Source organism: Cololabis saira, chromosome 21 (assembly GCF_033807715.1).
Source record: "Cololabis saira isolate AMF1-May2022 chromosome 21, fColSai1.1, whole genome shotgun sequence".
Classification (NCBI taxonomy): domain Eukaryota; kingdom Metazoa; phylum Chordata; class Actinopteri; order Beloniformes; family Belonidae; genus Cololabis; species Cololabis saira.
Window position 1 is genome coordinate 6,267,972 of NC_084607.1, and position 27,720 is coordinate 6,295,691.

General features: G+C 40.2%; 1 protein-coding gene across 1 annotated transcript in view; it reads left to right on the forward strand.

Moving 5' to 3' along the window:
* The first annotated feature begins 4,372 nt into the window (after nucleotides 1-4,372).
* The window catches only part of LOC133422549 (myosin heavy chain, fast skeletal muscle-like), a 56,264-nt gene continuing 32,916 nt past the window's right edge, over nucleotides 4,373-27,720 (forward strand). Inside the window, exons 1-20 of the mRNA XM_061712570.1 lie at nucleotides 4,373-4,576; nucleotides 7,630-7,773; nucleotides 10,943-11,099; nucleotides 11,816-11,843; nucleotides 12,438-12,549; nucleotides 12,636-12,728; nucleotides 13,581-13,644; nucleotides 14,485-14,583; nucleotides 14,657-14,786; nucleotides 15,910-16,082; nucleotides 16,978-17,096; nucleotides 19,121-19,270; nucleotides 19,355-19,525; nucleotides 20,886-21,195; nucleotides 21,269-21,345; nucleotides 22,719-22,806; nucleotides 22,903-23,020; nucleotides 25,136-25,259; nucleotides 25,341-25,477; nucleotides 27,035-27,290. Coding sequence (XP_061568554.1) covers nucleotides 4,373-4,576; nucleotides 7,630-7,773; nucleotides 10,943-11,099; nucleotides 11,816-11,843; nucleotides 12,438-12,549; nucleotides 12,636-12,728; nucleotides 13,581-13,644; nucleotides 14,485-14,583; nucleotides 14,657-14,786; nucleotides 15,910-16,082; nucleotides 16,978-17,096; nucleotides 19,121-19,270; nucleotides 19,355-19,525; nucleotides 20,886-21,195; nucleotides 21,269-21,345; nucleotides 22,719-22,806; nucleotides 22,903-23,020; nucleotides 25,136-25,259; nucleotides 25,341-25,477; nucleotides 27,035-27,290 — 2,754 coding nt within the window. The remainder of the gene's footprint in view (nucleotides 4,577-7,629; nucleotides 7,774-10,942; nucleotides 11,100-11,815; nucleotides 11,844-12,437; nucleotides 12,550-12,635; nucleotides 12,729-13,580; nucleotides 13,645-14,484; nucleotides 14,584-14,656; nucleotides 14,787-15,909; nucleotides 16,083-16,977; nucleotides 17,097-19,120; nucleotides 19,271-19,354; nucleotides 19,526-20,885; nucleotides 21,196-21,268; nucleotides 21,346-22,718; nucleotides 22,807-22,902; nucleotides 23,021-25,135; nucleotides 25,260-25,340; nucleotides 25,478-27,034; nucleotides 27,291-27,720) is intronic.

The window sequence follows — 27,720 nt, forward strand, 5'->3', positions numbered from 1 at the left end:
AAGGCCCCGTTCACACGTAGCAAAAACGGTGGTGTTTTCATACGTGTTGGCCGTTCGTTTACACAGAAACCAAGTCACCAAAAACGATCATTTCTGAAAACTTCAGTCAAAGTGGAGATTTGCAAAAATCCTGTCTTCACGTTTGCTTGTAAACAGAGAGAAACTGACACAAAAACGTCACCAGCGTCATGAGTATGACCTGTGTTTACAATCTGTTTGGCCACCGTCAATTTTTTCTTGTATTTTACCTGTTTTATATTCTAAAGTCACACTTAAAAGTAACTCCACTTCTCTGTCACTCCAAACGAAAGACTCTCGTTCATCTTGGAAGTAACTGGAAGTTACTCGTGTCATTTGTTGATGTTTTTTTCCAGGATTCTGATTGGCTAGCATGACTTTATGCTTCTCGTTACACTGCCCCCTGTAGGTTTGGCTGCTCATTGCACCTTAACAGCGTATTTATGCAGGTTCGTGGTATTTTTCAAAATGTAGAGGGTGAAATATCCGTTTTTGTAAATACCGGGCTATGTATAAACGTGGCCTAAGGTCCGTCCTAGTTACTGGAGAAGTCAACACTGTGTCCATTGCATAAGGACCTTATGGGACGGTAGTGATTGTTCCAGGTATTAGTCAGACCCTCAGGTGTAACCAAGGAAACTGAGTTATAGCTTGTTAAAAAACTTTGTAACTTACCAGGCTGCAACGGCTGCAGACAAGAGATTAAATAGTCCGCTCAGCCGCTCAGCTGTGGCTTGTTATAAAACGAATGATTTCAACTGAAAACACATTAAAGCATGAATAACTGATTTAATATTTTTTGTTACGTAACGACGGGAGCAGAATCTGAACGGCTCGTAGATCCACATCACACTGGGTGGCTCATCCAGGCGGCTGTACAGACACTGCAGAATTTGATTGAGAGGAGACCACTTTATTTATGTTAAAGCAGAGAAAACATGTTTTTCATAATAGGTCCCTGTAGCAACGCTCGTGCTACTGGGGTGGACCGACAGGACAGAGGACACAGGGTTTAGTGCAGAAATTCTTAAACTTTATTTCCCCAAGATGTGTATATCCAGCACACAGCAGCTCTGTCATCCCTGTAGAGCAGAACAGCACCCTTTGCTGGTGTGCAGCCGCTGTTTAAATAGCCAGGCAGAGTGGAGAGACTGATTAGGCACAGGTGTGTCCAATCAGCTGATCCAGGCGCCACCTGTGTGCTGCTCCCTGCAGACCACGCCCAATCCTCCACCCTGCCATAGTCCCCTTTAACAATTTCATAAAATCCTAACACCACAAACGAACCACCTCAGAGTTCGTGGATTGGCGCACGAAGGCCAACGAGGTGTCAGCGCGAGGCGCTGGTCCAACGCCGGAGTGCAGACCTAAAGAGCGCCGGCATGAAAACCCCCCAAAACCGTCTCCCGTCCGTCGGTCCCATCATGCACAGCGACAAGTCCACGTTCTGAGATGTGTGGGACCTTAAGCCTGTAAATCTCCCCAAGGTGTCCTGGAGGTGACGGAGCAGCTGGTCCTCCCGGCCTGGAGGGACACGAAGGTCACGGAGCATCGCAGAAACCCGGTTTGTGTGCCGTTAGCAGCCATAAATACTTGCCGGGGGGGACGCACTGATAAAAGTCATTAAAGGTGCATTAGATGAGAGCCGCCGCTGCCGGCCGGCAGCTGGAGACGGTCCTGGGGAAGGTCCTGGGGAAGGCATGTAAAAATAGTGCGTGGGGATCATCGCCGCTCGCTGCTGACATCTTCCTATTACCACTTCAAGATCCCGTGTCGTACTGAAGTGTCGGGACAGACTGATAATGCAGCTTGATTTGACATTTCAACAAAGTGACATTGCCAAGTTTGGAGCATCCTGCTGTCCGCAGATCCTGATAAAAGCAGCCTCCGCCTCCCGCCGATGCTCAATCTGACACCCGCCGTCTACCTGTGCAGATCTGCTGGTGCTCAGGAGCTTCGTTTCCTCCAACGTTAATCCTTCTAACTAGTCGGACCCGGGGTCTGCAGGCCCGGTAAGTGACACGCAGGAGTAGTGTTGTCTTTGTGAGCTTGTTTCAATTTTAGTTTTAGTCATAAAAAGCTGATTTCTAGCAGCACCTGGCAACAACTTCCCTACTTAAACCCTGTGGAGCAGTAAGGGGGGTACTTAGTGTTGCCCTCTTGCCTTGTTTGTCTTTATGCTTGTTGAATAAATAGCTGCAGAGAAAGATAAAAAAAAGTCCCCAGTTAACAAATGTTTCAGCTGCAAGTTTTCTAAAATGTAAAATGATTCTTGAGTTTAAATGAATAAGGATGATCAGTGTAATTATCGTGTCGGCCACTTGGGGGCAGCAGCTCCTCTTCAGACTGATCGGTAGTGTTGTTTCTGTCAGCCTGTTTTAGTTTTAGTTTCAGTCTAGTCTTTGGGTCAAGCTATCATTTTAGTATTTATTAGTTTTAGTCACGTTCATTCTCCTTTTAGTCGTGTCTAGTTTCAGTCGACTAAAAGTCTGAGCATTTTAGTCTTATTTTAGTAAGAATTGTCCAGGACCATTTTAGTCTTATTTTAGTCAAAGATTGTATTTAGCCAAACCCACTTTACAATTCAAACAAGGTTATCTTATTATTATATTATTGTTACCTTATAGACTTAAGAATACATTCATTCCAGATACAGAAGACTCTAATTTGAGTTTAAAATATATTTATTTTTCTGCATTTCTCTACATCTTTTTCTTTTTCGACGACACATTGGGTTTTCTTTTCCACGTCTATGTAGGAAAGTGTATCAAAAATGGATCTTCTTCTTCTCCAGCCCGAGAGCAGATCCCTGTGTTTCTCTATGTAACTTTGTTTTTAATTGACGTGAATCTAGATCTCTGCGTTAACGGCATCAGCCTCTAACTCTGCAGCTGCATCTTCTGGATCTGATTCCTGCTGCAGCGACTGGGATTGAGGACTAACGTCACCCAGCAGAACTAAACCAGAGAAACTACTGAAAACATGGACATTAAACCAGAGAAACTACTGAAAACATGGACATTAAACCAGAGAAACTACTGAAAACATGGACATTAAACCAGAGAAACTACTGAAAACATGGACATTAAACCAGAGAAACTACTGAAAACATGGACATTAAACCAGAGAAACTACTGAAAACATGGACATTAAACCAGAGAAACTACTGAAAACATGGAGAGTTCCAAAAAGTAGTGATTTATTCTTCAGAAACAAAACCAAAGCGCTGCCGAGCAGGATACAAAAACCAGAACATGAACGTGACCAAGTAAAACTACCAAAACCTGACAAGGAAAACACGGAGGGAGGAAACAGTACGGACCAGCAGGGAAAGACAAGAACAGATATACACAGAGGGGTTGAAGAGACACAGGTGCAGACAAACAGGGTAGTTAGGAACCAGGGAAGTCAAGACAGAAATTGAAACACAAAGACAAGGGCTTCTAAATAAAATAGGAACTATCCGCCCACGTTTACACATAGCCGGGTATTTACAAAAACGGATATTTCCCCCTCTACGTTTTTGAAAAATACCATAATTTATATGAACCCGCATAAATAGCTGTTAAGGTGCTATGAGCAGCCAAACCTGCAGGGGGCAGTGTAACGAGAAGATAAAGTCATGCTAGCCAATCAGAATCCTGGAAAAAAACATCAACAAATGACACGAGTAACTTCCAGTTACTTCCAAGATGAATGAGAGTCTTTCGTTTGGAGTGACAGAGAAGTGGAGTTACTTTTAAGTGTGACGTTAGAATATAAAACAGGTAAAATACAAGAAAATATTGACGGTGGCCAAACTAATTGTAAACATGGGTCGCACACATGACGCTGGTGACGTTTCTGTTGCATAATGTGACATTCTGAAGCCTAAATGTCCGTTTCTCTCCGTTTACAAGCAAACGTGAAGACGGAGTTTTTGCAAATCTCCACTTTGGCCGGAGTTTTCAGGAATTATTGTTTTTGGTGACTTTGAACTTCGTTTTCGTGTAAACGAACGGCCAAAGCGCATGAAAACAACACCGTTTTTGCTATGTGGAAACGGGGCCTAAGGATCTTTGTTGGAACATTTCGTCTCGTTTTGGTCAACGAAAATGAAGACACATTTCAGCAGAGTTTTTATTTTGTAATCTACATTTTAGTCTGGTTTTTATTTGTCGACGATACTGCATTATATAATTGAATTATTGTTATCGTCACATGACCAGCATTTTCGTTGCGTCTCGTTTTCCTCAGGTGATAAAGGTTCATGACGACGATGTTTAGTCATAATTTACGCAAAAGTCTATCTCACAAAGTCACGTGAACGTTTCCGTGACGACGTGTCCTTCTTTCCTTCTGTCCAGGTATCGCCATGAGCTCGGACGCTGAGATGGCCCAGTACGGGCCGGCGGCTGTCTTCCTGCGCAAACCCGAGAGGGAGCGCGTGGAGGCCCAGAACCGGCCGTTCGATGCCCGCACCGCCTGCTTCGTGCCCCACCCCAAGGAGCTGTACATCAAGGGCGTCGTGCAGAAGAGGGAGGGCGGCCAGGCCACGGTGAAGACCGAGGCCGACGAGGTGAGACCCCCGGACGACGCCAGGGCGTGACCCCCTTTATAGTCCAGGGGCCAGAGCCCAAAATCTCACTCGTCACTACCACTCAAGGTGACCAAACTTGCTCATAATTTTTGAAAATGTCCATGTCTGTAGATGATATTCTGGTATGATAACCTTCCTGAGTTAGTCTAGGCAGAATTTCTGAAAAAGTGCTTATTTAAAGTGCTGAAGGCATTTTGTGAATATTTATAACTGACAACATTTCTAGGGGTGTTAAGGGGTGCTGAATCCAAATCTGCTGTATATGAAGCTCAAAAATGTCCCAAAATGCCTCAAAATTGAGAAATCCAAAATGGCCACCACCGCCAGGCTCAAATCTATTTTTCAGTATATCTTTTTGACTAAACAAGGTACAAACATGAATTAAATGTACTTTTGTAAGTTTTCCTACATGGGCAATTTAATGCCATATTCAGATTTGAGATGTATCGAGATTGGGGGTTTGGCAAAGGTTCCATTCCAGCACATTTGATATATTTTACCTCAAAACAAAATACAGAGTAAGTAGCCTAATAATAATAATAACTAGAAAATTTCAGGAAATTTTGATATGGGCATGCCCTACTGCCCATTCGTCCCCTCTCGCTGCTTTGGTTTGGGGCTGTAGTGGTTGTGTTCGGGGTGGTTCTATGTCAGTTTGAGGTGTTTATGGTTGTATTGCATTAATTCCTGTGCTCCCTATAGTTATTAATGGGGTGCGCTTTTTGGCATCCAGTGTCCCCACGGCAACGCTTTTGACTGAGAAAAGTAATCCCCATCGAGGCACGATGGAGACGCATCTAACGATGTATGCCATGCATGGGTACACGTTCTGGTTCAGGCTACGTTAACGGATAGGGTTTTTTTTTCACCATGGTAAAAAACCCTATCCGAATGAATGGGGCCATTTGGCATGGATTTTGACATAAAATTTCTTTAAATCACAGCTTCATGAAATTTGAATATGTTGAAGTCCACAGCGTGCCGAGTCTGGGAACCTTTGTACGATGTCTCTACGATAATCTGTTGCCTAGCAACAAGCGTCCAAAGTCAAACGGAAATAAAGAAAAAAATGAAAGATCAATATCGATCAAAAAGTGTAATAATTGGCATAATGAGCTTGTACGGTTCGTTAGTGCCAATCGGGCCGAGTGTTTGTAGGTTTGAACGATGTCTCTACAATAACGTCCGGCCGAGCAATAAGCGTCCGAATTTTCGCTTTTTTTTTTGCTTTTTGGCATCTAGCGTTGCCACGGTAACACTTTTGACTGAGAAAAGTAATGCCCATCGAGGCATGATGGAGACGCATCCAACAATGTATGCCGTGCATGGGTGCACGTTCCGGTCCGGGCAGCATTAACAGATGGTTTATTCACATGCTCCCCCATACAAATGCATAGGTTTTTGTTGCCATGGTAACAAGCTCCATAGGATAGAATGGGACAATTTGGCTGTAATATCTCAAAAGCTGTAAAGGACAGCGTAATGAGACCTCAGTCTGTTGTAGTCCACAGCAACCCGAGTATTTTAACGTTGAATCAAAGTCTCTATGATATCGCGTTGGCGCGCAACAAGCGTACAAAATTCCGTTAGCATCAAAATGAGCAAAGTGGAATATCTCAAAAACCGTAATAGCTAGCATGATGAGACTAAAATATGTTGCAGTACAACGCGTCCCGGGTTTGTCAATGTTGTAATGTTGTCTGTACGATAAACCGTTGCCTAGCAACAAGCGTCCAAAATAAAATAGATTTTTTTTTTTAAATTGAAAGTTAAATATCGCAAAAACCATAATGACTAGCATGATGAAGTTGTATGGCCTTTAGTGACAATCGGGCCGAGTGTTTGAAAGTTTGAACGATGTCTCTACGATAAAGTTCGGCCGAGCAATGAGCGTCTGAATTTTCGCCTTTTTTTTTGCTTTTTGGCAACTAGCGTTGCCACGGTAACCCCTATTACGGAGAAAAGTAATGCCCATCGAATCACGATGGAGACGCATCCAACGATGTATGCCATGCATGGGTGCACGTTGCGGTTCGGGCCGTATTAACGGACGAAAAAATGTGCGGAATAATAATAAGGAAGAAAAGGGAAACCTTTTCTGTATACCATTATATCGCCTTCATTTTCATGTTTTTCCTCATTTTTTCGGGCGTGTTTAATTTTTTGGGGATTTTTTTTCCCACATCAGAGCAGGGTCATGCTGTACACCCGCTGGTGTGACGTGGGACTTTTGCGACTTTAGCTTGTTAGCAAAATGCTAGCAACATTGCCCTTTGGGCCATTCTGGACGATTGCAATATGGTCATGCCACTACTTGGCATGCCCATAACTGAGTAATTATTCATAGTTAAAAACAAGCTTCATATACAGCAGATTTGGATTCAGCACCCCTTAATACCCCTAGAAATGTTGTCAGTTATAAATATTTGCAAAATGCCTTCGGGGTTCTGATTTTGTGAAAATTGACCCTGTCTAAGTGGCAGCTGTATCATAGTTATCAGCTCATGAAGTTACCCAGCCCCTTCAGAAAATTACATTTTAGATGCTGCTGCATATCCTGGTTTAGACTCATGTAGGAAATCTGTCAACGTTTCACAATATTGTCTTTTGTATCATTTTAAAAGGGGACCTTTGAAGCATTCATTCAAGCTAAGATGTGATACGTTTCCTGAATCCTTATGGTCCTATGAGTATTCCAGTTTTTGTATTTTGTGTCTTTGTTGTTCCTAGATGACACATGGATAAAAGACAGTATATCATTTAGGCGAAAATTGTGTAAAAATGTTTGTTGTTTATAGTTTAAAGAGCTGCAGTGACCTCTATGTTGGTCAGAAAGATTCACATCTTAGCTTGAATGAATGCTTAAAATGATACCAAGGACAATATTGTGAAAGATTGACAGATATCCTGTACATGAGTCATCTACAGACATGGAAGTTTGGTCACCTTGAGTGTTGCTGATATCTGGCCTGGCCCATGGACTATTACCCAGAACTCACCCCGTCTGTCCATCTGTCCATCTGTCCGTCCAGACGGTCACGGTGAAGGAGGAGGACGTCAACGCCATGAACCCGCCCAAGTACGACAAGATCGAGGACATGGCCATGATGACGCACCTCAACGAGCCGTCCGTGCTGTTCAACCTCAAGGACCGCTACGCCGCCTGGATGATCTACGTGAGTCTCCGGACCCCATTACTGCCAATAATCCTGATTATTAATCATTCTATTACTGCCAATAATGCTGATTATTGATCATTCACACACCCACTATAAACCTATTTCATGTTCTTCCCTGTCATTACAAATACACTCGTAAAACTAGTGGGAACTTTTTGTTGTAGTTAGATTGTAATCCACAGGGATTAAGACAATGGAAGCTACGGGAGAGTATTAGGGGCAGGAGAAAATTAAAAATAGTATTTTAGAGGAAGAATATTTTTTCATTATGCACTTCGGGAAAAAAAGTGGAAATGTTGAGAAAAAAATTGAAATATTGAGAAAAAAGTTGAAATGCTTAGAAAAAATTTGAAATGTCGAGATTAATGTTGAAGTACAATTTCGAGAAAAGAGTCGAAATGTCGAGAAAAAAGTCAATGTTGAGAAAAAAGATGAAATTTCGACTTTATTCACGAAATTTCAACCTCTATTCTTGAAATTGTATTTGAACATTAATCTCGAAATTTCGACTTTTTTCTCGAAATTGTATATCAATATTATTCTTGACATTTCGACTTTTTTCTCAAAATTTTATTTGAACATTAATCTTGACATTTCAACTTTTCTCTTGAAATTTTGACTTTTTTCTCAAAATTGTATTTCAACTTTAATCTCAACATTTCAACTTTTTTCCCGAAGTGCACAATAAAAACAAATCTTCCCCTCTCAAATATTTTTTCTCCTGCATGGCCCTAATACTCTAACGTATGGAAGCAGACAACAGATTAACAAACTTGCAGAAAAATCTTTCCATTAATATTGATCAAAGTCAGCAACTGCCCCTACTGGCCCCACAGAGAAGCAACAGGTCAAAGGTCAAAGGTCACAGTTGCAGCAGTGTTGTTTCCATCATCCTATTGTCAGCCTGGCAGGTTTTTACCATCTATGGTTTTTAATCTGAAATGGAGCAAATTCAGCTACAAGAGCGGCCTGGGGTTGATTTACACTTAACATTTAAAGTGATAAAGTACCAAGTGTGATACTGAGTGTCATCTACAGTGTAGGCCTACTAAAAGAAACAAAATAATCAAATAGATTATTTATAAACCATTTACTGTAAACACGTTATCTACTTTATTTTTGGTTTTAAATAAACTGCAACACCAATGTGCAACAACAAAGTACTACAAAAACTAGAACTATAATTAAAATCACTCAACTTAGATAAACAGAACCTCGTGTTCTCCACATAAGAATAAATTCAAATGTACAAAAACAGACATTATTAAGTAGAATAAACAAATAAAGAGCCGAGAGGCAGCAGTCGTCTACTCTAGTCTGTTAACATAATACTGTTTACGTAATAATTAGTTGTGGGACTCGATTAAAAAAATGTATTCAATTAATTAGAGGCTTTGTAATTAATTAATCGCAATTAATCGCATATCAATATTTGACACGAGAAGCAACATTTTTCAATTTAAATGGATTTTGGTATATGACTGAATCATTAAATTGACACATAAATCAGTTTAAACAACAAAATTGTGTTTATTTTGATAACTGAGTGGTAACTGAGTGGTCGTTAGTGATAAGCCATGTCACCAGTCCACTTACTGTGTATGTGTGTGTGTGTGAGTGTGTGCACATGTGTATGAGTGTGAGTGAGTGTGTGTGTACGCGTGGGGGGTGGGGTCGTATGGGATGTTTTAAACTGTACTTTTGATTGTTATTTTATCTCTGTATGTAAAGCACCATGTGCTGCATTTATATTGTATGATTTGGTGCTATATAAATAAATAAAGTTTGAGTTTGAGTTTAACATAAAGTGCAATATGAATAGGAATATGATTGCATTGTCCACAAGGCACAAACTTAAATTGAAGTTAGCTATATTCAAGCTTTTTCAGGACTTTTTGTAAACTTCCTATGTCTTAAACACATTTGTTTTTGTTTAGTAAAATGAAAAAAACGCACTTTCAAGTATATTCCAAAAAAGTGCTGTGCTTTTATCCAGGTTTCCACTCTGTAGTTTTTTTTAAACTAAAATTTCCGACCACCAAACCCAGCAACGACTTCCCATCGGTTTCCATTGTTGTTTCTCGTGTTGAGTTCTGTGCATCAGTATTACAGGTAACTTATACCGGGAACTCGTGCACTGAGAAACGTTCCGCACTGTTTGGTTAATTGCGATTAAATGCCTTATTTTTTTTGGTAGCGTTATTTTTCTGTAATTAATTAATTAATTAAGTAATTAACGCGATAAAGTCCCACCCCTAGTAATAATATTAATTATTGTGTTTTCGTACAATAACATACCTTCAGAGGTGTCAAGTAACAAAGTACAAATACTTCGTTACCTTACTTAAGTAGAAAATTTTGGTTATCTATATTTCACTGGAGTCATTATTTGACGACTTTTTACTTTTACTCCTTACATTTTCACACAATTATCTGTACTTTTTACTCTTTACATTTTAGAAACAGCGTCGTTACTCTATTTAATTTCGGCCTTTAAATAAAAACTATCCAGTTAAATTGCTCCATCCGGATAGAGTGAATTTGGTTGTGGTTGTTTCAGATGTTCTTGTCCAGTTTTGTTCTTACATCCGTTCCCTCAGATTCCTGCAACTAAACTTGGATGTACATTCCAATAAAGGTTAGGATAAATGATAACACGCCTCTGAAGTTTGACTTTTTGCACCATTACAATACTTATAGGCAACTAGTCATCATATCTGCTGCTCTCTGAAACACATGTTAATGCTCAATAGTACACATATATGGTTCTTTAATATATTTGCATTATACTAAGATGCATTCATTTTCAATGGCTTTTTCCCCCCTTACATTACTTTTACTTTTATACTTTAAGTAGTTTTGAAAGCAATACTTTTATACTTTTACTTGAGTAAAAAACTTGAGTTGATACTTCAACTTCTACAGGAGTATTTTTAAACTCTAGTATCTATACTTCTACCTGAGTAATGAATGTGAATACTTTTGGCACCTCTGCATACCTTTGATAAAGTATGAATCATCACTCACACATCTAACTCTTGGGGTCCCCCTAGTGGTCACGGGGCTCTAAGCAGCCTCTTAGTTCACTTATGTCTTGGTCCGGCTCTGATCCGGAGGGACGTTGTCTTCGTCCGTCTCGTGGCTCATCCCCCCCCTCTCGTTGCAGACGTACTCCGGGCTCTTCTGCGTCACCGTCAACCCCTACAAGTGGCTGCCGGTGTACGACCCCCAGGTGGTGTCGGCCTACCGGGGCAAGAAGCGCATGGAGGCTCCGCCGCACATCTTCTCCGTCTCTGACAACGCGTATCAGAACATGCTCACAGGTGGGTCTCTCTCCGGACCGTCCCACAGACTCCTGTTCATTTGGACCCGAGTTGTATTCCATCCTTTACCGGTCTATGGGCTCAAATTAAAGCCATAAATATTTTGTAACCGTAAATAAACTTTGTACTTGTAGAAATGTTTTGTGCATGTGCAAAAAATATTTGTACTTGTAGAAATATTTTGTGCATGTGTAGAACATTTTTGTAGCTGTGGAAACTTTTTTTACAAAAGCTACAAACTTTTTTTACAACTACGAATTATGGCGAATTATGGCACTGTTTTGACGTGCCAATAATAAGAGCCGATCAGCGATCTTTGGATCTTTTTGCACATGCACAAAATATTTCTACAATTACAAATATGTTTTGCACATGCACAAAATATTTCTACAAGGACAAATATGTTTTGCACATGCACAAAATATTTCTACAAGTACAAAGTTGATTTACAGATGCAAAATATTTGTACAAGTACAAAGTTTATTTACAGATACAAAATATTTATGGCTTTAATTTGAGCCCATACCGGTCCAGGTAGTTAAAAACACCAGACTGGACGAGGGAAGTAGGCCAAAAAAATCGATGATTTTTTTGAGAATTCTAAATCGATTCTCATATTAATTCCTAAAAATCAATTTGTATGTCTAAAGATCGATTTTTTTTTTCATCATTACATTACAACTTTTGGTATTTTTATTGTCTTTATTTCTTGACAGATCGTGAGAACCAGTCTGTCCTGATTACGTGAGTTTGTTGCATATACTGTATTGGCCTGAATATAAGACGACCCTGATTATAAGACGACACCCTCTTTTTCAACATTCAAGTTTGAAAAAAGACTTTTTGAACACCAAATTCAATTTGTCCACAGAAAATAATGACGGTACATCTGAAACAAATGATTATAACAATATATTGGAGAGAAAAAGCATGTTATTTTGCCATCTTGAAGTTTGCATCATAACTTGCCGATCTTCCACCCACTTTTCTCCAGATTGTCGCTACGTTTCTCCATTTTCTGTTATCTCTTCTCTTATTTTTTTCTCTTTTCTTTCTTACTTTCTTACTATTTTTATTTGTCTTCTACCTGACAGGGGTTTGCTCTGGCCTGGGGAGTTAAGTTCAGCATTCGCTTTAAAGATATCTGGTGCCATCTAGCGTTGTAAATGGGTATAATGTCTAGACCCCGAATGTAAGACGACCCCCACTTTTTCAGTCTTATTTCAATGCAAAAAACACCGTCTTATATTCGGGCCATTGCGGTAAATGAAAAGTTTAATTCAAAATATTTAAAGAACGAGGAAGTTCATCGTATTTTCTCGTATTCTGCATCCGCAGCGGAGAATCCGGTGCGGGAAAGACCGTCAACACCAAGCGCGTCATCCAGTACTTCGCGACAATCGCGGTTTCTGGCGGCGACAAGAAAGAGCAGACGTCCGGGAAAATTCAGGTAACCGGGCCACGACAGGAAACCGGGGCTCCTCGACGCCGTAAAGTAGAGTCCGTGTTTCTGACGGCGCCGGATCTGTTTCCCAGGGAACTCTGGAGGATCAAATCATCTCAGCGAACCCTCTGCTGGAGGCTTTCGGGAACGCCAAGACCGTGAGGAACGACAACTCCTCCAGATTTGTGAGTCTGCAAACGGCAAGCAAACTATTAGCTGGGAGGGAATATGTCAAAAATCATAAAGATTCAGCTCTTGGTGACAAGTTTTTGAGTGGTGTTAGGTATGGACATAAGGTTTTCAAAAAAAAAAGGAGAAAAAGGAAAAAAGGAAAAAAAGGAAAAAAAGGAGAAAAAGGAAAAAAAGGGGAAAAAGGAAAAAAGGAAAAAAAGGGGGGAAAAGAAAAGAAAAAAAGGAGAAAAAAAGAGGAAAACAAGAGGAAAAAAAGGCGAAAAAAGGCATAAAAAATGTGGAAAAAGGCAAAAAGTGGAAGAAAAAAGTCAAAATGTGGATGAAAAAAGTCGTCAAAATGTGGAAGAAAAAAGTCGTCAAAATGTGGAAGAAAAAAGTCAAAATGTGGACCCAAGGAGATTGACACAACAGTGATGGTGACCTGGCCAATAAACAGAAAATTGCATTCCTTGGGGGTGAAAATAGGGGTCTAGAGCCCTATACCATATTTTTATGTGACTTAATTCTAGAGATATGGAGTTTTTTGTGCAAAAAATTACCTTGAAAATTAAATTTGACCTTCAACATGACCTTGAAATAGGAAATGTGACGATATACAAAGTGTAAGTGACAATATACAACAATCTGGGACTAAGAGAAGCTGATGATATTTGGTCTTTTCGGCGGGAAACATTTGTTTGCAGTGGTTTTTGAAAACCTTATGTCCATACTGTACCTAACACCATGCCAAATATCAAAAACTTGTCACCAAGTGGACGATTTTCATGAATTCCCTCCCAGCTATATGTGGTTCCCTGCTGCCCTGAAATACTTTCTGGTTTCACTGAAGATGGTGTGTTTTGTAGGGAAAATTCATCAGAATTCACTTTGGGACCACGGGAAAACTGTCGTCCGCCGACATCGAAACCTGTAAGTACATATATTTATCACAAACCGTCATTAATTTACTTTCTCTGTAGTAAAATGTCAGAATAGTGAGATTATAAGTCTCACCTTTACTTGGTTGGTATTTGCTTCAATTGCGTAAGACTGGACCCTCGAAGGTCGGAGTGTTTATACTTGTGTATTGTTGTGTGAACAGATCAAAGTTGGACATTTTGGGAATCCTACGGAAGAGTATTAGGGCCATGCATGAGAAAAAATATTTGTGAAGGGAAGATTGTTTTTTTATGTGCACTTTGAGAAAAAATGTTGAAGTACAATTTCGAGAAAAAAGTCGAAATGTCGAGAAAAAAGTTTGCAGAAAAAAGTTGAAATGTCGAGATTAATGTTGAAATACAGTTTCAAGAATAAAGTCGAAATTTCGCCATTTTTCTCAACATTTTTAAAACATTTTTGGATGGAAGTGTCTGGTTGTTTTAATGGAGCAGTTAGTACATACTTCAGATGAGATTCCCATTTTAAACAGTTTCTGTCCTGTGAAGTATCTTGTATTGTATTAACTGTAGGTTTACGTTTTTTGTCATGAGATACGTTTTGACAGATTTGACTCCAGTAGTTGGAATCAGGATACGTCCTGTTCCCATTTTATTTTCGGCATGGAGAGTGTTTTGTCTGAACGTGAGATAATTCTGTATATTTTGGAGAGATGTTTTTTTGTTGATTTAATGTTAATTAAATCTGATGAAGGAAGATTCAGGTTAACGGTTTGTATGTCAAATGAACCTTGAAGTGTCTGACATGGAGAGGAATAAAAAGACTTCTGTCACAACTGTACTTTAAATTTCTAACCGTTGAACTTTCACGTAGACTTGCTGGAAAAGTCAAGAGTAACTTTCCAGCTGACGGAGGAGAGGAGCTACCACATCTTCTACCAGATCATGACGGGACACAAGGCCGAGCTCATCGGTAAACCCAACAGTCTTTAAAAGTGAAGCCGGTTTTAAAACTCAACCTCAATAAAATCTGTGTTTCTCTGCAGAAATGCTGCTCATTACGACCAACCCGTACGACTTCCCCATGATCAGCCAGGGCCAGATCACCGTGGCCAGTATCGACGACAAGGAGGAGCTGATGGCGACCGACGTGAGCAAACTGTGGTGTTTTCATGCGTTTTGGCCGTTCATTTATACGAAAACGAAGCTCAAAGTCTCCAAAAACGATAATTTCTGAAAACTCTGGCCAAAGTGGAGATTTGCAAAAACTCCATATTCACGTTTGCTTGTAAACGGAGGGAAACGGACATTTAGGCTTCAGAACGTCACATTGTGCAACAGAAACGTCACCATCGTCATGAGTGCGACCTGTTTACAATTTGTTTGGCCACCGTCAATAATTTCTTGTATTTTACCTGTTTTATATTCTAAAGTCACACTTAAAAGTAACTCCACTTCTCTGTCACTCCAAACGAAAGACTCTCGTTCATCTTGGAAGTAACTGGAAGTTACTCGTGTCATTTGTTGATGTTTTTTTCCAGGATTCTGATTGGCTAGCATGACTTTATCTTCTCGTTACACTGCCCCCTGCAGGTTTGGCTGCTCATAGCACCTTAACAGCTATTTATGCGGGTTTGTGTAAATGATAGTATTTTTCAAAACGTGGAGCGGGAAATATCCGTTTTTGAGAAATTTTGAGAAAAAAGATGAAATGTCGAGAAAAAAGAGGAAATTTTGAGAAAAAAGTTGAAATTTTGAAAAAAAAGTTGAAATTTTGAGAAAAAAGAGGAAATTTTGAGAAAAAAGTTGAAATTTTGAAAAAAAAGTTGAAATTTTGAGAAAAAAGTTGAAATTTTGAAAAAAAAGTTGAAATTTTGAGAAAAAGTTGAGAAAAAAGTTGAAATTTTGAGAAAAAAGTCGAGAAAAAAGTCGAAATTTTGAGAAAAAGTTGAAATTTTGAGAAAAAAGTTGAAATTTTGTGAAAAAAGTCAAAATGTTGAGAAGTAACTCCACTTCTCTGTCACTCCAAACGAAAGACTCTCGTTCATCTTGGAAGTAACTGGAAGTTACTTGTGTCATTTGTTGATGTTTTTTTCCAGGATTCTGATTGGCTAGCATGACTTTATCTTCTCGTTACACTGCCCCCTGCAGGTTTGGCTGCTCATAGCACCTTAACAGCTATTTATTTGTTCGTGTAAATGATGGTATTTTTTCAAAACGTAGAGGGGGAAATATCCGTTTTTGTAAATACCTGGCTATGTGGAAACGTGGCCTCAGCTCCTCTAACGGACCGCGTCAGCACGTTTCATTTGGTTATCTCTGGTGTTTTACAGAGTGCCATCGACACCCTGGGCTTCAACAATGAAGAGAAACTCTCCATCTACAAGCTCACGGGGGCCGTGCTGCATTATGGGAACATGAAGTTCAAGCAGAAGCAGCGGGAGGAGCAAGCCGAGCCCGACGGCACTGAGGGTGAGTCCTCTAAACCTTTTTAACCAGTAACCATTCATTGTCTATGACAGCTCGGTGCACGAGGCGTCGGGGCGTCAATTTGAAGGTGAGAGAATCTCAACTTTATGCAAATGAGCAGCGGCGACGCCGAGGCAGCGTCCAATCACAGACCAGGATTCCCGAAGTGTCAATGCACGTTGTACTTTCGTGTACAAACCTACACTCATTCACATGCACACATGAGCAGAGCTGCACACAAACTTATTTTATCAGGAATTAATATATTTCATCTAGCAAACTGACATTTCTGCTGACGTGACTGCCGTTTCTACCTGAACTAAATATTTTTACCTGAACTAAATGTTTCTACCTGAATTAAATGTTTTTTACCTGAACTAAATGTTTCTACCTGAACTAAATGTTTTTATCTAAACTAAATGTTTTTACTTGAACTAAATGTTTTTACTTGAACTAAATGTTTTTACCTGAACTAAATGTTTTTACCTAAACTAAATGTTTTTACTTGAACTAAATGTTTTTACCTGAACTAAATATTTCTACCTGAACTAAATGTTTTTACCAGAACTAAATATTTCTACTTGAACTAAATATTTTTACCTGAACTAAATGTTTTTACCTGAACTAAATGTTTTTTACCTGAACTTAATGTTTTTTACGAGAACTAAATGTTTCTACCTGAAATAAATGTTTTTACCTGAACTTCCTGAACTATACATATACATATATATAGATATAGATATATGTAGGCTATATAGACTTTTTTCCCTCCAGTTCTGCAGAGCACCACCTGCACCAGTGCAGCGTCCTGAGCGTCCACAGGCGATTTTTGTTGCTCATGGTGTGAATGCACAGTAATGATGCCGATGTGAACTAAAATGTGCTGTTTGGCTCTCAGTGGCAGACAAAGTCGCCTTCCTCTTGGGGCTGAACTCGGCCGACCTGCTGAAAGGTCTTTGCTACCCCCGAGTCAAAGTGGGGAATGAATACGTCACCAAGGGCCAGACCGTCCCGCAGGTACGTAACCGTTGACAACCAGAAATGATGCATCCTTGCAGCTTCAGGCAAACTTTGTCAATCTGAAAGGATGGCCGACCTGGAGGGTGGGTCGGCTGGTGGAGTCAGGCGGAGTCAGGAGGAGTCAGGAGGAGTCAGGCTGAGTCAGGAGGAGTCAGGAGGAGTCAGGAGGAGTCAGGAGGAGTCAGGCGGAGTCAGGAGGAGTCAGGAGGAGTCAGGCTGAGTCAGGAGGAGTCAGGAGGAGTCAGGCGGAGTCAGGAGGAGTCAGGAGGAGTCAGGAGGAGTCAGGCGGAGTCAGGAGGAGTCAGGAGGAGTCAGGAGGAGTCAGGCGGAGTCAGGAGGAGTCAGGAGGAGTCAGGAGGAGTCAGGAGGAGTCAGGCGGAGTCAGGAGGAGTCAGCTTCCAGCTGTGATGAGCACCAGGGCCCGGTTTTTCAAAAGTAATCCGCTCGGATTTTGGATAAGGGATTGGATCAAATCATGAAAATGGGTTTTTCAAAAGACAAAACGGATTACGTAATCGGATTAGATCACGTAATCCAATCCTGGTTTTGATCTGGATCAAACCTTCAGTTTGGGTTTTTCAAAACTTTTTAGTAGGATTGGGATCACTTTGATCCAAAAAATCGTGATTAAACTGATCCCATCAGAAGGGTGGATTCAGCGTAGATTTCAGGCCCAAAATGTAATGAAACTTTAAAATTGTATCAAATAACACTATATTTGGATCATGCAGTATAGCCTACAAGATATCCTATTTATTCATAAGGTTTTAATTTGATTTGTTCATCCGTCAGGCTACAGTGATTAGGTAGGTTATAACGTATTCAGCCTTTCAGTATAGGCCTACAGCAAAGTAGAAAGAGTTTGGCCTCATAAAATAATCCCCCAAACAGCTGTCAATATTGACCACAAATAATATATATCATTCTGTCACTAATTATAATATTATAATTCATCACAATCAAAAATATTTTTGTTTTGTTTTTAGATGATTTTTTAGTGATGCATGCAATGATAAAACAGAATAACAAAGCAATGGCAATGGCATCACTGGTTTTTGAAATCCAAAACAAATCCAAATCAGAAATAGTGTCTAACTATTCCCTTGTTGCACGTCCTGTTTGCTCATTCTGGCAGAATGCAGGAGGTTTCCTACCCTATTTGAGCACTGGTTATCCAGATTTGGTGATCCTGAAAAGTTTCTATCCGGATCAGATTGATCCAATCCGATGTTGCTTTGAAAAACCGGCTCAAAAGTAAGCTGGATTACGTGATCTTGGATAGCAAAAAAAAAGGGTTACTAAATCCGGATCAATTTGATCCGGATTAAACCTTTTGAAAAACCGGGCCCAGGGGACTGCAAGGCTGTGATCGTCTAGATTGCTTGCTGCTTAACTGAGCTTTTTCCTCGGATCCTTCCAGCCCAACCCACAGCCAGTCACTCTAATTAGGGCCCGAGCACTGACAGTGCGAAGGCCCTATTGTATCTGCAGGAATTTTTTTTTTTTTCTCGTTATTTTCCTTCTTCCGACGAAACGAGGGCCTTTTTTCCCCCTAAACGTGCCCAAAAAGTCACCAAATTGTGCACGCCAGCCAGGCCTGGCGAAAAATGTGATATTTCATGGTTTGCATTAATGGGCGTGGCCTAACGGCTCAACAGCGCCCCCTAGAAAACTTTGCGCCTCAAGCCCCACAATACGGTTTGACGTACATGCACGAAAATCGGTACACACCTGTATCATGTCGCAACTTAAAGAAAAGTCTCTTAGAGTCTTGCCCGAAACCCAACAGGAAGTCGGCCATTTTGAATTAATCGTGTCATTTTGGCGCAATTTATGCCATTTCTTCGGCCGCTTCTTCCGAACCGTAACGTGCACCCAGGTGTGTTATACATCAAAATGTGCGTCTCGATCCTGCGACGACGCGCCTTACTTTTCTCAGTCAAAAGCGTTACCGTGGCGACGATAGACGCCAAACAGTTATCAATCTCAACATTTCCGACGGGACTGTTTTACCTCACCAGGTCTCCAACGCAGTTGGGGCTCTGGCCAAATCCGTCTACGAGAAGATGTTCCTGTGGATGGTGATCCGGATCAACGAGATGTTGGACACCAAGCAGCCCAGGCAGTTCTTCATCGGCGTGTTGGACATCGCTGGATTTGAAATATTTGATGTGAGTTTCACCTCCCAGTTCTCCATCTTTTGGACGTATTTTGGCGTTTTATTGTCAAACATTATCGCTGATTTGTTGTTGCAGTTCAACAGCATGGAACAACTCTGCATTAACTTCACCAACGAGAAGCTGCAACAGTTTTTCAACCACCACATGTTTGTGCTGGAGCAAGAAGAGTACAAGAAGGAAGGGATCGATTGGGAGTTCATTGACTTCGGCATGGACCTGGCAGCCTGCATCGAGCTCATCGAAAAGGTAGGACGAAGCTGCGACTAACGCAGAGTAGGGATGGGTGATGTTTTACCGTTTACGATAAACCGTCCAAAAAATTCCCCACGGTAAGAATTTGTCATTTCGCAGTAGAAACGATAAATTCACGTTGATGACGTTTTTGTGTAAAACTGATTTATGGTTCTGTGTTAAATCCATGCACAATGTACGTGAAGGAAGGAAGGAAGGAAGGAAGGAAAGAAGGAAGGAAGGAAGGAAGGAAGGAAAGAAGGAAGGAAGGAAGGAAGGAAGGAAAGGAGGGAAGGAAGGAAGGAAGGAAGGAAGGAAGGAAAGAAGAGGAAGGAAGGGAGGAAGGAAGGAAGGAAGGAAAGGAGGAAGGAAGGAAGGAAGGAAGGAAAGAAGGAAGGAAGGAAGGAAATAAGGAAGGAAGGAAGGAAGGAAGGAAGGAAGGAAGGAAGGAAAGAAGGAAGGAAGGAAGGAAGGAAGGAAGGAAGGAAGGAAGGAAGGAAGGAAGGAAGGAAGGAAGGAAGGAAGGAAGGAAGGAAGGAAGGAAGGAAGGAAGGAAGGAAAGAAAGAAAGAAAGAAAGGAAGGAAGGAAGGAAGGAAGGAAGGAAGGAAGGAAGGAAGGAAGGAAGGAAGGAAGGAGGGAAAGGAAGGAAGGAAGGAAGGAAGGAAGGAAGAAAGGAAAGAAGGAAGGAAGGAAGGAAGGAAGGAAAGAAGGAAGGAAGGAAGGAAGGAAGGAAGGAAGGGAGGAAGGAAGGAAGGAAAGGAGGGAGGGAGGAAGGAAGGAAGGAAGGGAGGGAGGAAGGAAGGAAGGAAGGAAGGAAGGAAAGAAGGAAGGAAGGAAGGAAGGAAGGGAGGGAGGAAGGAAGGAAGGAAGGAAGGAAGGAAAGAAGGAAGGAAGGAAGGAAGGAAGGAAGGAAGGAAGGAAAGGAGGAAGGAAGGAAGGAAGGAAGGAAGGAAGGAAGGAAGGAATGAAGGAAGGAAGGAAAGGAGGGAGGGAGGAAGGAAGGAAGGAAGGAAGGAAGGAAGGAAAGAAGGAAAGAAGGAAATGAGCCTGAAAGAAAGAAAGAAAGAAAGAAAGAAAGAAAGAAATGAGCCTGAAAGAAAGAAAGAAAGAAAGAAATTAGCCTGAAAGAAAGAAAGAAAGAAAGAAAGAAAGAAAGAAAGAAAGAAAGAAAGAAAGAAAGAAAGAAAGAAAGAAAGAAAGAAAGAAAGAAAAGGATAAATTCCCGTTGTATTGTTATTTTTTTTATCGTTATCGGGATAAATGCCAGAAATTATCGTGATACATTTTTTAGTCCATACCGCCCATCCCTAACGCAGAGACTTTATTCTGGACACGACCCAAATATCTCACATGCTCCCATGTTGCGCTCAACAGCCAATGGGCATCTTCTCCATCCTTGAAGAGGAGTGCATGTTCCCCAAGGCCACAAACACTTCCTTCAAGAACAAACTGTATGACCAGCATCTTGGAAAAAACAATGCTTTCCAAAAGCCGAAGATTGTCAAAGGCAAGCCCGAGGCTCATTTCTCCCTGGTGCACTACGCCGGCACGGTGGACTACAACATCTCCGGCTGGCTGGATAAGAACAAGGACCCGCTGAACGAGTCGGTGGTGCAGCTGTACCAGAAGTCGTCGACGAAACTGCTGTCGTACCTGTACGCCTCCTTTGCTGGTGCAGAAGGAGGTACGGCGTTTCTAAAGGGCAGGGCTGGGGTCCAGCTTTGGCAGACACAAACTAATTACTACCGTTCTTGTAGATTCGGGTGGGGACAAAGCGAAGAAAGGCGGAAAGAAGAAGGGTGGCTCGTTTCAGACGGTGTCTGCTGTTTTCAGGGTAGGAAGAACAATAAGCTGTTTCCATTTTGAAGAAGGTTAATATGGTCACGTTTACTGACAATCATTTGTGAAGACTGCATTTATTCCTCATGTATTAGCCTAGACTTAATGGGTTCATATGGGTTAGAAGTGGGCTGGAAATATGGGCCCAAGTGGGTTTGTCCACAGGCAGAAAGACTGAGTGGCAGCGTAAACTTTCAGTTTGAGCAACTGGAAAACATCTAAAATGGGAAAGAGCTGTTGTGCGATCGACTGTACTCATAGATTTAGCAAGAAATTGGAGTTATCGTTTTTCAGACTGCTGAAAAATAAGCTTAAGAGAGACAAATGGATCGCTGCAATTCACAGAAACAACTGGATTCCAGACACCGAAACGTGGATTTGTGGTTCCCATTTTGTATCAGGTAATGTTGGATTTTTGTGTAGCTAACGTTAAAAGATCAAACCATAAAGTTCGGTGTCCTCATCACTTAAATTTCGCCAACAAATCCTGCCTTGAAGGAGGACCAAGCGTCAAGATTTTTGTATGCCTTCAAGATTTGCTTCGTGTATTTCCCCGGCGTAGAAATTAAGTACATATAAATATCAGGAAACTCGATTTGTGGCCAAATATTAATGTCCATGGACCACTGGTTCTTGGTAACTGTACCAAATATTAATGTCCATGGACCACTGGTTCTTGGTAACTGTACCAAATATTAATGTCCATGGACCACTGGTTCTTGGTAACTGTACCAAATATTAATGTCCATGGACCACTGGTTCTTGGTAACTGTACCAAATATTAATGTCCATGGACCACTGGTTCTTGGTAACTGTACCAAATATTAATGTCCATGGACCACTGGTTCTTGGGGAAACTGTACGGGTCACTGTCAAGTCAAACTGCCTTTAATTTAAGCCGATAATCAGCTGTTATCCCGTCTTCTCCACAGTTTCCCCGACTAGTTGCAGCCATTTTTGCTGATGTTTTGCCACCCGGTGTGAGTAAGAGGGCTTGTCCAGTGGGGAAGTGACGTCAATGCAAACCCTCTATAGATAAAAAGATGTCTTTATAGTGGCTAAACGAGTTCAGTGAAATTGACATTGCAGCTCTCACTTGCAAAGAGAAAAAAACACAAAACAGACAAACAAACAGAAAATAAATATATTAGTAGTTGCATTTGTAACTGTTTATTTATTTCAGTATTTCAGTTTCATTTTGATGGCATTTTGCCAATGTTTTAATCTATTGCTCTTTTGTCATTTGCATAGTTGATGTTTTTTGTAAGGTGTCCTTGAGTCCTGTGAAACATGTCTATAAATAAAATCTATTATTGTGAATTATGTTTGATATAATTCCGTTCTTTTTTATCAATTGTTCCTTTGTAGGAGAATCTGGGGAAGCTGATGACCAACCTGAGGAGCACTCATCCTCACTTTGTGCGATGCCTGATTCCCAACGAGGTTAAAACCCCTGGTACGCACCAAAGCTAACCTACTGAGCTAAAGTCCAGCCTTACGAAAACTCGCTCCTGTGTCCGACGCCCGTCTGTTTGTGTCGCCCGTTCTGCAGGAATCATGGACAACAGTCTGGTCATCCACCAGCTGCGCTGCAACGGCGTGCTGGAGGGAATCAGGATCTGCACCAAGGGATTCCCCAGCAGGATTCTCTACGCCGACTTCAAGCAGAGGTCGGACTCCCCACTGGAAGCAGCATTTATCTATATATATATATATATATCTATATATATATATATATATATATATATATATATATATATATATATATATATATATATATATATGATTGAGAAAACTCCATTAACCCTTGTACTGTCCTTGGGTCAAAATGACCTAATTCTCCTGTTCCTTCTTTCCTCCTGCTCTCTCCTTCCTTCTCCCTTCTTCTTTCCTCCCTTATTTCCTTCCTTCCTTTTTTCCTCCGTTCTTTCCTTCCTTCCTTCTTTTCTCCTTTCCTTCCTTCTTTTATTTCTTCCTTCCTTCCTTCTTTCCTTCCTTCCTTCCTTCCTTCCTTCTTTCCTCCCTTCCTTCCTTCTTTCCTTCCTTCCTTCTTTTCTCCTTTCCTTCCTTCCTTCCTTCTTTCCTTCCTTCCTTCTTTTCTCCTTTCCTTCCTTCTTTTCTTTCTTCCTTCCTTCCTTCCTTCTTTCCTTCTTTCCTCCCTTCCTTCCTTCTTTCCTCCCTCCCTTCCTTCTTTCCTCCCTTCCTTCCTTCTTTTCTTTCTTCCTTCTTTTCTTTCTTCCTTCCTTCCTTCCTTCTTTCCTTCTTTCCTCCCTTCCTTCCTTCTTTCCTCCCTCCCTTCCTTCTTTCCTCCCTTCCTTCCTTCTTTTCTTTCTTCCTTCTTTTCTCCCTTCCTTCCTTCCTTCCTTCCTTCCTTCCTTCCTTCCTTCCTTCCTTCCTTCCTTCCTTCCTTCCTTCCTTCCTTCCTTCCTTCCTTCCTTCCTTCCTTCCTTCCTTCCTTCCTTCCTTCCTTCCTTCCTTCCTCCCTCCCTTCCTCCTTCCTGGACCCGAAGACAGCACAAGGGTTAACAGGCGATAATAATCTACTTTTGACAATAACTATTTAGTCTACAACTCTACATAAATGATTCCCCTGACGTGAGTCATGTGACTAATGTCAACTTTAGAGTGGAAAAAGGAGCTAGCTAGCTATTTTTTTTTTTTTATTTTTCGTTTATTTCGGCATGTTTATATAGACACATTTCATCTCCAGAACATTATACATTGCATACTCAGCACATGACGAAAAGGGTACGGGAGAAGCTGACGCTTATCAAAGTCCCGCCCCGTTCTATGTAAGATTCATGATCACATCAACAACAGAATTCAGTAAGATACATAGTTTACCACATAGCAATTTGTCTAATTTCATCCTTCACAGTCCAGATAGCATGTTTGTTTGTACACGTGTCCAGTCCACCCATCCTGATCACCGTTCCTGTGATTTACTACTGTGTCCACTGTTCAGTTATTTTTATGTCCAAGCCTCTTTTTGCATGCAATCCACTTTGCAATGGAGGTGCGTGTGTCAATGCAGATTTTGATTAGTCGCCATCCTCTGGCTCTCTAGCCGCCTTTGCCCCCTCCGCTCGTACTGACTTCATCTCTTCCCGAGCTTTGGACACCTCCGACCATACATAGAGCTCAATGTCACACACACACATTTTATAGTGACTTTGTTTTGTTTCCATGTTTTGTTTCCATGCCAGGTGTTCCAGTGCTGAATTTCCCACATTGCCATTGTTTTGTACACATAGCCAGACATTGCCTTCCTGTACCTAGGTTTGATAATCCTTCAATAACAGTTTCTTTAACCCATGTTTGAAAACAGTTACATTTCTTGCTAACTTTAAGAAAAGAAAATTCGTGGCGAAATTGACTTGGCTATTTCATATTTAACACTAGTTAGACCTGATGGATAAATTAGTGACAATAACGAAGCCTAAAGCTGGAGATTGTAACGTTACAGCTCGGACTAACGTTACTCCTTCCACGTCTGACGAGGCCAAAGTTTCATCAACCGTAAACACATGTAGGCTAATAACCCAGTCAGGAATTGGTTAATAAGGGGATATAAGCAGAATAAAACACATTCAAAAGTTATTAGACGCCAGGCTTAAAACATGACACATTTAAAAAAAAAACGGAAAAAATAAGAATTACAAGCGGGGGTTCCTGCTCTGTTTTTCTCTCATCCAAGGGTCCCCTGGGCTGAAAAAGTTTGAAGACCCCTGATCTAGATCGTTCACGATCGTCAATAGTTATTATCCGGTGTCTTTTCCAAACAGGTACAGAATCCTGAATGCGAGTGCCATCCCCGAGGGTCAGTTCATCGATGGAAAGAAAGCTTCTGAGAAGCTTCTGGGCTCCATCGACGTCGACCACACGCAGTACCGTTTTGGTACAACCAAGGTTCGTGTCTCCAATCCTTAAAGAGCAGCCGTGAATAAAGGGATGAATCCCTTACGGATGTGGTTTTGTTAACGGCCGCAGGTTTTCTTCAAAGCCGGCCTGCTCGGCACTCTGGAGGAGCTGCGAGATGAAAAACTGGCTTCTCTGGTGACGCAGACTCAAGCTCTGTGCCGAGGCTTCGTGATGAGGAAGGAATACTCCACCTGGATCGCACGGAGGTGAGCAGAAAATTAATAAATAAAATAAAAGCAAAACTATTTAACAGTGTCATCCAGAAATAAAGAACAACAGCAAAATAATGTGTTGGAGAAGGAACAGGAGGAAGCAGAACGCTTATTTAGTACTGTCCTTTCCTCACAATATCATATCATATATGCCATAGAAAAATTAAAAATTAAAAATTAAAAATTAAAAATTTAAATTAAAAATTTAAAATTAAAATAAAATAAAATAAGAAAAGAAAGAAATAACAAAAAAATTAAGAAATACAACACAAAAAATTAATAAACAAAGATCAATGCATAATTAAACTAGCCTCCTACAATATCCTAAACTCAAAAATGTAATTTCCCAGTCACTTCTTTGATGATCCATGACCAGCCATCAATGCATGTTAGTTAGTTTGTATCGTATATTATTTTATATATACATATATACATATATAATTAATCTAATTAATTACAGGATTTATAATTAATTAATCTAATTAATCACATTTTAATTTTAATTTCATATCTGCTAAAGGTCCTCAAATAAAGGATTCGGATTCTAGGACATTACAAAATCGCAGTGCATGACTAATACATTGAATACACTAAGAAGAGAAGATTTGAAATCCACATTTTTATTAGTGAAGTGTGTTTCATAAATGAAATACAAAAGAAAAAGCTCAAGCACATCAGCAAACCAATTAGGCCAGGTGCATTATTCAAAAAATGGAATACAAATACAGTTAAATAAATACAATTCAGAAATAAAATAAGGCAGAGTCTCAAATAGACACTTAAGCAGACTCTCAATTCAAAATTAAAACTAAAGCTGACTCAATACAGCAGTTCAAGTACTAGTAGCTGTAACGTTTACAGTGGAACTTGTCCGGACATGTTTAGCGTTTAAATGATAATTCAGGCTGGAGCAGCTCCGCTGATAGGAACATTCTTTTTAAAATAATGTACAAATCACAGCGTTCTTGTTGATAGTCCCGTCTTCTTTCTTTTTATACATAAACTTGCCGTTCAAAGGCCCTAGCAAAGATTTGCTCACCTCGGCCTACGGGTCCCTCAATGGGCCAAATTTAAAATACTCGCGTATTTTGCCACTCATAATTAATTGCGTTAATTTTCATAACGCGTTAATTAGTGTAATTAATTAATCCAATTAACACGCTAAACTGGCAGCCCTAGTCCTAATGTGTCATAATGTCCTATAAATGTATATGATGTGGCGGTAATTTAATTTAATTTAAATTTTATCTTATTTTAGTTTTTTATTCACTTAGTTGTTGTTTTTTATTATTAGTATTTTTAATTTATGTTATTTGTGAAGTTATTTCTTGGAAAAAGGGGCAGATCAGATAAGATTCTTCTTCTTTCTGCTCCCTTTTCATTCACAATTTAAGAACATTTGTATTTGTATTGAAATTTTTTTATAAATTATTATTATTATTTTTTTATTATAATTTTTTTTTTATTATATTATAAAATGAAATGAAAAATGAATGAAAAAAATGTAAGGATTTTAAAGAAGCTTTCAGGTAAAGGTGCGGTCTGTTTCAGGGACTGCGTGTGGATCCTGCAGTACAACCTGCGCTCATTCATGAACGTGAAACACTGGCCCTGGATGAAGCTGTTCTTCAAGATCAAGCCGCTCCTGAAGAGCGCCGAGACGGAGAAGGAGATGGCGACCATGAAGGAAGACTTCGTCAAGTGCAAGGAAGACCTGGCCAAGTCGGAAACCAAGCGCAAAGACCTGGAAGAGAAGATGGTTTCTCTGCTGCAGGAGAAGAACAACCTCCAGCTGCAAGTTCAGTCCGTGAGTATCTGCGACTCGGAGGCCTTTTTGGCTGCAAGGTTATGGAAGATTTTTAGTGCCAAAATTAAATAAATAAATAAATACATAATGAATCAATTAATTAATTAAATGTGTCATTAATTAATTAAAATGGAAATTAAATATATCATTAATTAATTAAATGTATTGTTAATGAATTAAATGTGTCATTAATTAATTAAAATTGGAATGAAATACGTCATTCATTAATTACATGTGTCATTAATTAATTAAATGTGTCATTAATGAATTAAAATTTGAATGAAATATGTCATTAATTAATTAAAATACAATTCATTTTAAGTAAAAAAACATATTTAATTATTTCTGTATTTAATTAATTATTTCAGTATTTAATTAATGAATGACATATTTAATTAATTAATGACACATTTAATTAATTAATGACACA